This window comes from Solenopsis invicta, chromosome 5 (assembly GCF_016802725.1).
Source record: "Solenopsis invicta isolate M01_SB chromosome 5, UNIL_Sinv_3.0, whole genome shotgun sequence".
NCBI lineage: Eukaryota > Metazoa > Arthropoda > Insecta > Hymenoptera > Formicidae > Solenopsis > Solenopsis invicta.
Window position 1 is genome coordinate 25085909 of NC_052668.1, and position 12763 is coordinate 25098671.

Consider the following 12763-nt stretch of genomic DNA (forward strand, 5'->3'; position numbering starts at 1 on the left):
TGTGCGGTTGTGCCAAAATACAAGTTTGGAAAAGGAATAAAAAAACGATAGATGTCGTAAAAAACATTCAATGATATGTTTAGAAAATTCTCAATGTTTTTTACAGTATTCACCATTTCTTGTAACTCAAATAGTGTCAACTTTTTTTTATAGATAGCACTGAATGTCATCTTTAACATACTGTAATAAGAGCAAAACGTTATTTTTTCGAAAAGGACCAAGACCTTTGCATTCACCTAATAAAAATTTAACAGATTATATTCTGTTTTGTGTGTGCTAATAACACTTTAAAATTAAATACAACTTATTGTTAACTTTTAATCGATTTATGTAATTGATAATAACCAATATTTTTATTAAATCTATCAAGTTTTTTATATCATAAATACCATCACAAATTTTATTACGATAAATGATATTAATGAAAGATTGATTAATGATAATTATTAATTTTACTATAATGACAAAATTAATAATTGATATGAATAAAAATATGTCAGTTGCAAAAATTAATTTAAGCCAGTTTTATTTTTACGTCCTTGCCTTTTTATTATAACTCTTTTTTATTAATTGTTAAGTAATCGATCCTTTTTTCACACAATAAATTATTAATAAAATAAATATTAATTAATGATTCCTTACAATTATTTAAATTCGACACTTTCAAAGGTGATACAATTTAAAACCACCGATCCACAAGTACGAACAGACAATCGGTCGCCTAAATAGTACAATATCTTTTACAAAACGCTTATAATAAATTACTTTGTTATTGGTGAAAGTTAAACATTACGATAAATATTCAAAACATCAAGTTACAATCTCCAACGTTCATTTGCATACAAATCAGTAGAGATACGAGATGGAAAATGAAATAAAAAATAACTAAAGTGGTACGCATTCGTCAACTCTCCCCTGAGTGTATTTAATAAATTATGGAAAGAAAGCATATAGATACGCGCCTCGAACGGCGCTGTTGTCCCCCATTTGAGATAAACAACATCATAAGGCAGAGGGGGAGATTGAAATTGCGGGTCGCTGCAATTTATTGCATATTGTGTACACACGCCTCTGAACATGTCATCCGTCGCGTGATGAGTTCGTGCGTATCGTCATCATTATCGCGGTCTTCTCGCAGGCCACCGGGTAAGCACTATGGCCTCCGCGGGGAGGAGGGGAGGGATGGATATTGATCTGGGACATCAGCGCCAGTGAACGGGGGAATCGAGATGGGAGCGACCGTTTCGCGCGACCGTCGTCGCCACCGCCGCCGCCCGATCCGACGAGATTTATTAAAAAAACGATTACGTTCCACGCGTTTTCCTTCAAGCGGTCTCGGTCGCCACGAAAGCTGCCGCGATAGCGCGATAAGCGACGGGCGTTCCGTCATTGAATGAATTTTTATAATTAAATTTATGTCGCGGCCGAGAAAGTTTCCGGACGCGCGACATCGGTATCTCCTGGACAATGCGACGTGAGCAAAACGACGCGCAGACGAGTGGAGACTCGCCGTAACTCGCGGCTTATCGGACGGGAGTGTCGGATTAGAAATTGCGACGGAGATGATAACTCGATTTAATTGCAAACGCGTCCGAGACACGTCGCGTCGCGTCGCGACGTAAAGCGAGAGCACCGCGCGCCTGACGTTATTTGCATACAAAAATAAATGCGAGCGGCGAGCGTGCGACTGAAAATTTCGTCCGATAATGCCGCGGTGTCCCAGTTGCATTGGAATGAAATATGAATAAGATTAATTTACGGCTTGAATAAGTGAGTGAGCGAATGAACGAGTGAGTGAACGGATGAGAGTGAACGAGAACGTTTTATTATTTCTCAGAATGAGATCCTTTCACACGAGCAATCGACTGGCAAGAGAGCGAAATTAGATTACGTTAATGAAATAATTACGGTAAATAATATAAAGTGGAGTGTCCATACATGGAGTATGAATTGAAAGCTAAATGGAACGTGATGAATGAATATTGCATTTACGTTATAATAAAAAAAAAAACAAATGGAAAAAAGTGAAACAATCACCCAGAAAAGATTTTCTTCTAAAAAAAAATTTATACATTGCTATACGATTAAAGCAAAGTTTCTTTGATTTGAAGAACTTTATTTCTTTCATTGTAATTAAAGAAATAATTTGATTGTGGAACACAAATCTTTTTTTAAGTGAAAAAAATATATTTTTAGAAACCAGGACAACTACATTATTGCTTACATTTCTGTCAGTAGTTTCTTTGAATTATGAATCATTCGTGAAATCAAACAAATAATTTATTTACTTAAAAAAAAGATTAAAAATATTATTTATTAAAATCGAATGAATTTTTATTTTCTTCAACGCTATTTTCACTTCAACTTGAAAAAAAGCAATTAAAAATTAAAGAAAGATCGATTAACAAATGAACTAAAATTTCGCCATAACAAACTGCAATAAAACTTCTCTCTTGACCTCTATTCGTGCAATTCGTATACACGATATACGACCGCAACGAAAGCCGGGACTCTGCGTTCGCGTGAAGCAACGTTTATTCTTCCGAAGGACGAGGACTGCCGAGCCTATTATCGCTTACCTAAAAAGAGACGACTGTAGACTGCAGATGGACGTGGATGCCCGAGTGTCGCCCAAACATGGCAGCACCTCCTTCGCGATGTAATCTTCGAGGAACTGTAGCGACCTTCCCGAGGCGGTGTAATCGCAATAAACCACTGAAACACAAAAGTGACGACGGTGAAAGGTGGAACGTAAAAGAATAGGTCTCTGCTTTTGCGAGGTGCTTCCCGTCTCGGGATCAGCGAGAGCTTCGCGTTTTTATTTCTACTTTTGATCTCGTCGCGTAAATCGCCGTCACGCCGCCCTGCGCTACTTTATCGCGCGCTCCGAACTCACTGGAGATCACAAAGGCGCTAATTGTCCTTCCTCTAATTAAATAATACATAATTGCTCATTGATTTATCTTGAAGGACAAAGGAATAATTGCCGAGGTAATAATTGGGAATTAATTAATTAATCAGCAGCGAAGTAATTAAATCGGGGGAAAAGGATAGTCCTGCCTTTTAATTTCCACGTGAAATTCCGCTCGAGTTTCATCTCTCGCTTGCGCAAAGGCGCAATTCTATCGTCCACGGGCGAACACAGTGCAGCGTGGCAAACACGGGGCGGTCTATTTGCGGGTGTACTTTGTCGACGATGTGTCGAGGCGTTAAAATATCTGGCGTAAACTGCAAGAAGCCCCGTTTCCGTCGCTATTTCCAGTCTTTACCGAGTTGAATTTACCAGGGAAAAACGGCGCGCGAACGGCAAACAGCGTCGCGCCGATTAAAATCATGCTCGGAGCGATGAGATCCGCGCTCGCTCGCGGTTTGCGTTATCACTTTGGGACCCGTTTAGAATGTTGTCCAGAATGTTATCGCGCCATCGATGGCATTCCTGCCGACGGCATTCGAAGCAGATTGCACGTGAAATTTATTCGCGACGGAAATCTGTTAACCCATCTCCATAATTATTTCATGCGCCCTCACAGCCGACGATATCCGAGAGCGCCGAACGAGAAAGCTCATCAATTTTTACAGGCACGTAACGCCAACGTGGCGATCTACTGCGGCGGGATTCGCGGCGATTTTTGCAGCTAAAAAAAAAGGAAGTAGATAAAGCTACTCTTTCGCTCGATCGAGCGCGAATTTCTGCCGAAATTTCGTCGCGTCTCCCCCGAGACGCGGACGCGCCGATCTCTCGGATCTCTGGCGTGCGAGCGGCGATCGTTATTGCCTAGAGCGGCGACCGGGTTTTTCCTTTTGCCCGTTTGCAAATCGAATCCGCCGGGGGAAAGCCAAGGTAGGCGAGGGATAATGACTCGCAGGTGTTTCTTACGAAAGCGCTTGATCGACAACCGGTCGCGGCGGCGCGCGGCGAAATTACATACGCGAGCGAGCGCGCGGGACTTTCGAGAGTTTAGGCACGGTCCGCGCTCCTAATACGTTTCTCTGTTTCTCTCTCTCTCTCTCTCTTTTTCCAAAGAGCGATAGCGAGACGAGAGATGCGACTCCGCTGACACGGCGACGAACATCATCGCGACAATATCGGGTTCTGTCTGCAGGTAGCTGGTTGCGCGCTTGCTTCTCTCCGCTTCACCGCCGCCGCTGCCGCGTCTAATTGCACAGGAAAACATCGTGAAAACATCCCGGAGATTACCACCTAGCAGTTTCTCGCCGCGAGGAAACCTTTTTCTTTTTCTTTCTTTTTTCTTGCGTTTTTATCTTTTTTTAATTGGAACTGGAATCAGCAGTATCTCGCGAGCCGAGGCGGTAATTGTCGCCGGTGACGTAATCGCGATCGCGCGAGTGCTTATTACCTTTTAATACGTCTATCGTTACGATCGAGAGCGAGATACTTTTCTAATCGCGAAAGGAAAAGCGGCAGCGTCTCGAAGGGTATTTGTATTATCGATTGCGCAACGATCGACTCTTCGATCGCGTATAGAGACTGCGAGATTATATACGTACGGAGCGCGAGGAGAAGCGTTTAACTTATTTATCTTCGCGGATCGAAACGAGCGGGTGGCTGACAGCTCGCAATTCGCCCGCTGAACGAGCCCCGTGGTGGCTTTTATTAAATTATGCCCAGTCGATCCGGGCTGTGTTTCCTGCCGGTCGTCATAGACGTGACGTCAGGATATTATACCTTGAGCGTGCATGCTCGTAATCGATGCTCAAAGCAAAGTGCGCGATAAATAGAATGAATAGTCGCTGGGAACAGTCGAGTCGGCTGTACTTTCAGTTCTGTCGACGATAACCGATTCCGTGGAAATGATTTGAATGCGTAACGAGCGCGATTCCGTGGAACCTTATGTCACCCGGGGCATAGAATAGAATCGTAACGTTGCACAGAATAGCCAATGCTATAAAATTACCCAGAGAGATTTTTATACGCGTATAAATTTAATTTCCATATTTTTACATGCACAAATTTAATTTCTCTTAATTAAACGTGCAGGTAAACTTAACATTCTTTATTTTTGCAAAGTGAAAAATAATTGTTACGTGCATCGCGTACACAGAAGAATAATTATTATCAAATCAACAATTCATTGTTTCACATATAAGCAAGAATATAAAATCTTTTTTAATCTTAAACGGACATAATTTGCTTACACGGAAAAATTTTATTTCTTCATTTGTTGATTGGATATTAATTTTTTTCTTTTATCTGTAGCATGATACAATTACTCATTCCAGAAACTAATGGTTTTTTTGCGTAGAATTGATCTACACATTGTTAAATTCGCAATATCAAATAACCCAGTTTGAGTTATTTTTTAATCATTCCTGTATCGCTGTTCCTATTCGATATATTGTTAATTTAACTAAAACAATGGAATAATTAAGATAAATAATTTAACTCCATTGTTAGTAAATTTGATTCATTGTGAAATTCAGTTTATTATTATTTACTAGGTGTATGAGTTGACATAAACATTGGTTATATTGAAACTAAACAAACCAACTACAAAAATGAATTGATTAATTAGAATTTGAACAAATATATAAAATCACACGAATAAATATAAGCACTAAGATCTAGCTGCGACCGTTGAAAGCGTTCTTGTTTAGTTTGTGCTCTACATTATCAGTCGAATATTTCTCTACTTTGAATTGATTTAACAAAGTTTCTTTGTTAATTACATGTTTACGTGAAAATAATAAATTTCGAGGTACACATATGGAAGCCAAAAGTTTACAAAATGTTTAATTAAAGGAATTTGTTTAAGGATGTATCAGATCTCTCCTAAGTATAATAAATGTTATAAATTTTTTCATTATTTCTTATTTCATCATTAATTATATATTTTCATTAGCGCACATGTCTACTTCCTAATTTTTTCCACCATTTTCAAATGCAATATGAAAAACAACTGGTAACTTTTTCACAATTTCCTTAATGTTTCGAAAACTGTCCTACATATCCTTTGATCCTTTAATATTTAACAATGTAAATAAACCAGACGTCTTGCTTGAATTTCAAATTCGTAAAAACCGCAAGATGCTCTTCTTTGGATGTCACAGGCTGATTGTCGCGGTTCGCAAAGTGTTACGCGCGGATCTCGGATACAATCACTTTCTCCCCCCCACTGAAACGCGATATTTACATCTGCCAAAATGCAATCGCGAGTTATGCGACCGTCCAACTTAGAGAAACCTTCTGAGACGGCTCGACCCGAATCTCGGAGATAACGTGAACGAAGGTCGGCCGTTCATTACGAGACTCGGCCGACTGTCCGTTTCTATGTCGAGTCCGACTGCCTCCTCTATGCAACTAGTGCACGCCATGCAAATGCGAACGCATTTACAACGCGCTTCACGCCTGCGACATGCAAAGTGTCACGCAAAAATGATGCTGATAATTGCGCCCGTTAATGCCGTTCGCACCTGCGTCACGCGGATTGGCATCACGAAACGTCGAGCACGGGGGGGTCGATTACTCGAATTTGGCACCCGCGGTGCCAACAGCCGAACAGCTGGTTTCATCGCGCTTTCTACATGACGGGCAAATTTTTTGTTACATATCTGATGACAAAAAATTCGAATAAAACTAAATCGCGTGACGGTGTCGCTTTGTCGTCGCGACGAAGGCGAGCGTGGCGTGCTTCGACGGGTTTCAACGATGATTAGTCCCACGGCGATAACAACGGCATGTAAATTCGCTCTATCGCGTATGCGCGATTCTACGAACGACACGCGGAAGCGCGGCACTTTGATGTGCCGATACGCGGACGCGGGATGTCGGTCAATTGTAATTACCGGCGCGTTTAGCGGGAATGGCTTTTACATCCGCGTGCGCGATACCGACGACTCGTTTCTGCGTTTCAAGAGAGAGAGAGAGAGAGAGGGGAAAAAAGAAGGAAAAAGAGAACGCGCGTGCAGAGTGATTTAGATGCACGCCAGGCTTACACGCCATTTGTCGCGTTTCGCGAGAATCGCGTTTTTGCACTCTCTCTCCTCGAGAGCCCTCTCCTACGGCTCCGTCCGTCGGAGTTAATAATCCATCGACCAGCGCCGCGCAGTCTGCGCTTAGACCGTTAGAGCGGAGCTCTTCTGACCTCGGAAGATTCATTAGCATACGGGGCCAGGCCACGCAAGCCGTATATCCGGTGCGCCGCGCCGCAACTTGTAGACACCTTTAATTAGACGCGAAAAATAATTAATGCGCCGCGCGCTCCGTCCGCTCCGCGGCGCGTCCGCGGCGTCTTTCAGGAATGGAGGACATGCCTGTAAAAAGCAGTCTGGCCCTCGCCAGTCTGGCCCTCGCTTTATTAAGGCGAAATAAAATTTATAGCTAGCGTACATCACGCGGCAACATTCCCCCTCCTCCCCCTCTCTCTCTCTCTCTCTTTCCCATTTGACTTTAAAGACCGAAGCGTTCATATACGCATGAACTTTTATGCATGCCTCTTCAATCTATCAAAGCGATAAATTGATTAATAATCTATTTAAAGCGATTATTCGCTCGAACTTACGCGCATTTATTTTTGCTTCTATGCAAATATACGCAGAGCAAGTCTTATCGGCATTAAGTAACCGTGTCGTAACATACGTAATTTTGATGATCGTGATGAATTATAATTATTAATATCATTAATGTCATTGCTACGTCACAATGTATTTTCGCTCAATAACTCTGTGCCTTTTACTTTTGTTGTATATTTTCCTCTTTCTCTAAAGAACCAAATGTTGAGGAGAAATTACTATGAGACAAAATACATATATTTTCGTTCAACTCTCGACTTTTCGTCTTGTATTTCATTTCTGATATCTAAAATAGAATAGAATGGCGCTAGGGTATATACACTGCAAGATCGTCCCACAGTCATCGACCATAATAGTCGCTTCACTATCGAGGCTATTCTTCGAAGTTGTTGCCATTCTGTAGAAGTATCAGAGGCTCCACAGAAACAATGTTCGTGCACACAAAGAAAATAGAATATGTACAACGCGTTCTCTATTCATTCGAGTATTATTCGGAGTAAAAATAAAAATAACTATAAAAAAAAACTAGAAACTTTGAGCAAAAAAGTCAGTAAAAGAAAAACAGTTTTTTCACTCTGGCCTTGAAATTTTTTTACTAAAATGTATATATTTTTTTACGTTTAATGTCATATTATTATTCTAGAATTCAGTTTTTGCGTTCAACCAAAAAATTTCTGTATAAAAATAAGTGTGAGCAATCAAAATGTAGTACAATGACTAAATGACGGTGGATTGCCATTGTTGGTAGAAAGCGGGAAATGAATTTAAAGCTCATGTCATTTGATTTGTACATTTGTGAAACATTTTAACTTCGATTTGAAATTTATAAATACATGAAAGTATTAAATAATATCGAAATAACGTATCAAACGTTTTAACAATAAATGTCACGAAAAATAAATTCTATCTCTTTTTTAGTAGTTTTTTACAGTAAAAAAAAATCCAACCTTTTATTTCGTTTTTTTACTCCAAATTCAACAATACTCGGTTTTTTTTCATCTCTAATTTGTAGTCATATAGTTTCATGTCGGTGCTTCGGGGCTATATTACGAGAAAAAAAAAGTACAGTACGATTAGGAATGAAATCGTACATTGACACGTGCACGTGCCAGAGATACTGTAGTGTGCGTACAGGAGAGCGTAGAAAATACCAAAAATCCAGCACATGGAGGTTGACTGTCGGCGCTGATCGAACAGTCGCGACCCAGTTGCGAGTTCGATCACTCCCTCCCTTCCTCCCAACCCCCACCTTTTTAGCCGGCGTTCGATCCATCTCTCGCGGGCTCGCAGAATAGAGCTCACAACTCGGAACCAGTAACTATCGGAGGGAAAAAAAACAGCGGCTCGTCAATAAACCGTGCGAAATTAGAATACTGCGTTCGTGTGTGCGCGCGCGCGCGACTGAAGCACGATGAAACTGGTATATTTGTAATTTTTTAAATGAAGAGGAAACTGGGACGCTCCAGCAGCTCTTCCCTTCCTACTTTTCATACTCGGACTATTTTCTGTTATATATCATATTTTCGTTTACATGCGCATATTTAGCGAGTACGAAATTAGGGAAAATACAAGAAATGTTTATGTGCTGCTCTGTTGACTAGAATCTTTATCACTCTGCGTGATAAAGTCCATCACGCAGAAAATGATAGTGTCAGAAGTTAACATGCTGTAAACGCTTACGTAACATTTATATTTAATCCAATTTAAAATTATAAAACGCAGTAACAATTATTGTATAGCGAATTTTTTATAAACTACTTTAATTATATTAAGATAAATAAAGTTAGTTATATAAGAGACTTATTACAATAATACATTTAAAAAAAAATGTTAACTTGATTAAATTGATTGATTATTGGATCGACTAAATTTGTCAACTTGATTGGATTTCTTCAGTTCAAGTATATATGTATTAAATTTCACGTATTAATTTTTGCAATTTTATCAATTGACTGTAATTTTATGATTACAGTCAATTGATAAAATTAGTTTTTAATTTTATAATTCTATTCAAGAAACAATTTATTAATATAAACAATTAATTTATTATTATTCCATTTATTTATTTATCATTTTGGTATACGCATGTCGTCTACGTTTATTTTACGATTCATAGCTGTTTTAAATTTCGGTAATTTGCAAAGATAATTGAGACCTCACTCTCAAAAATTAAATGACTCATATTATTTTAAATTAAATTTCTTTAGTTCAAGCATTTGTATGTTTAACTTAAATGCTTAAATGCTTGAATCGAACAAATTTGACCAGGTTGAAGGGTTCAAGGAAGTTGAAGAAAGTCAGCCTTTTTTTTCTCACAATCAGGGTATTTATAAGATTTCCAAATATTTATAACCCGTCCTTTCTCAAGCAATTTATTTTTATAAGATTGAATACCTATATTGAAAATAAATCTTCCTATATTCCCTTTCATAAAGTCTCAAAGAGCGGTACTAGCAGCCGTTCTCAATGGACACCTCTGAGTGAAGACCACTCGTTGCTGCAACAACAACTCGTGCGTCCCGAGGTCGCCCTTGAAATCTCCGGCGTGCGCCGAAAAACCCTCTCGCAAGGGGTGGCAGGCTCTCTCTCGGGTGAGAGCACCACTAAATTTGGAACGAGGCTCGAGAAGGCGCGAAACGACGCAACGGAGCGAGCAGTTTGCGACCTACATCGCGAAGGGATCGAGCGTACGTCGAGTGTTGTCGGGTGCTGGGTCACTTCCATGAAGCGGCGGACGAAAATAGTAGCCGCCTCCTTTGTCCGCTCGAGCGTGTTGTACGCGCTACGTGGCCGTTCGCGTCCTCTTCCTCTCCGAGCGCGCGTCCGCTCTCCTCATAGTCCTCATCTCTCGACCCGCCCCTTCTCGCCCAGGGGGCTTAGTGGTGGTGGTGGATGGCGGTCGGTTGCGCGGCCTGGCTTCGATCGCGCGTCCGCGTCGAAGCGGCGGAAGATAGTCGCACGAGCGATAGCGGGGAGGGATCGATTCACGCAGAAAAGCACGCCGGATGCTGCGCATCGCGCGTGAAAATCGAAAGGCGCGGGCTGGAAAGCGATCGGCGCCGGATGGTGGCGGCCGCGGCCGCGACGCCACAGAGATGTCAAGCAGTGAAAGTCGGGGGAGGGAAAAAGAGCATTGTTACCGCCGGCTTTCACGTGGAATAGGATTGGGTCAGGGACGCGCGAGAGACGCGCGATAGCGCGCCGGCGGGTCTCATCGACTGTCTAATTAGCGGAACGGAGAATTATATCTATTTAACTCGCCGGCTGATGCGATACCAGATCGCTCGCGCGATTGAATCAGTTTCAGAGACGCTGCGAACCGCCGGTTGAACCGCCGGTCGCCCTTCGTCCAATTGCCCTCTCGATTCATCAAAAACCGGGGTCGGCGTCTCTGGCGTCGATTAGCGGCTTCGCCGTGACATTTGACGCGTCTATCTGACGATCGCGCGTGCAAGTATTTCAGTTTGAGGAATGTGTCTTTATCTCGCCGACGTGTAGACGTCGACACATCGAGCGGCACGTGTAAGTACGGAAGCGACCTTAATATTTCACGACGGACGGACAGGTCTCTCGTCGAACGGGCGGTCGTATAGCTTCCTCGAGGGAGGGACAAACACACGACGACGACGACGACGATCGATCGCGCCGAAGAAGAAGAAGGTTTCTCCCTCCTCCGATTTCTTTACCGCCGTCCTATTCTCGCGCGCGGTGATTAAGGAAATCGATCGTGACTCAACGCGAGTCGACCGTTAACTCGGCCGCAAAAACCGAAAGCGATTAAAATCACAGTCACTTCCTCGCCCGAGCATTTAACCCTGGGAGCGATGACGTGCGAAGGATGGCCTACTACGAGCGTACCGAGAAATCGGAGCGCGATTGCGTGCGTGCGTGCGTGAGTGAGTGCGTGCTTATGCGCGCATGCACATTTCCTGACTATAATCCGATACCCGCGACAGGATTATGTAATCCGAGGCGGCGAGGCATTTCGTCCGGATTATATGAGAGCTAGTTGCTTATGGAGAGCTCGCGTCCCATCCGTTTCCAGTTATTCCAATTTCAGCCGACGAACGTCATTCGACGATTAATCGCGTTTTACGTCCGCTCCGCGAAACGTAACGTTAACGAGCGCGTCGCGAAAATTCGCCGACGACGTGAAACCGCGCACGGTCGCTGAAACTTTCCAGTCCCCTTTCACGATTCGAGTGTCGCCTCGGCCGCGTATTGCGCAATCCGCGAGCCGATCGCTCGATTCGCGTGAAAATCGAAGAGAATCATGTACGTACGGGAGATTCGCGTTTCTTCGCGTTCGACGGCGATACGTCGACGGAGAGACGTCTTCTTTCGCGAGCGGCGGACGGCGCGGCGGAAGAAACATCGGGGGAAGAGGGTGACGGGCGAATCGTGCCGAGCCGAGTAACTGGACACGAGTGACCTTGGTGTTATAATATTTTTATCGCGCGGCGTCTCTTTATTGGAGCAAATGGCACGTCAGTCGCCGGAGGATGCCGGCCGCAATTAAGCTTCCACGCAAAGTCCATTAAATCGGATTTGCTCTCTGCTGCGCAGATCAAAATGTTGCGCGCGGATAAAAGCGCAGCTGTTATTACGGGAAACGCCGAGGAACCCCTGGCAATCCAGACGGACGTGTAATTAACGGTGGAATATCGAGTAAATTCCCGAGGATGCGACCAAATCCACACCTGCGACCATTTCGCAATTGCGATCGAGTTACTCCTGTTCTCTCCGGGTAAAAAAAAACAAGGAAAAATATATGACGACCAATGCTGAACGTCCGGCGGGCATTCCGTTATGCGAAAATACAGGAAATTTAGCTTCAGGTGGTGGCTTATGTAATAGGCGACAACGCGTGAGCTGCATAATTAACGCGATAGATGAGTGTTCAGTCGGCAGCATTCATCGTGATTCTCACGTGCACAGCGCAGGTAGAAACGTGTAATCCATTCTGGATGGCCTCTGATCTCACGCGCGATAATATCGAAAAACAAAGTTCGAAAAGTAAACGAAAAGTTGAAGATTCTTAAGGATGATGTACAGAACATTTTTTTAAACGAGAAAATTATGACAAAAAAATTTAGAAAATTACGATTGTTTTATATTGCATTTGAAAAAGAAATAGCAGAAAAAATGGCGACGATTATCTAGCTGGATAGAAAGTTATTTCAATGGAAAGTAGACATGTATTCTAATAAAAATATAATTAATAATAAAATAA

General features: G+C 42.4%; 1 protein-coding gene across 1 annotated transcript in view; it reads right to left on the reverse strand.

Annotated features, from left to right (window-relative positions):
• The window catches only part of LOC105195268, a 65232-nt gene that overhangs the window by 11620 nt on the left and 40849 nt on the right, over nt 1-12763 (reverse strand). The window contains 1 exon segment of the mRNA XM_011160633.3: nt 2580-2715. Coding sequence (XP_011158935.2) covers nt 2580-2715 — 136 coding nt within the window.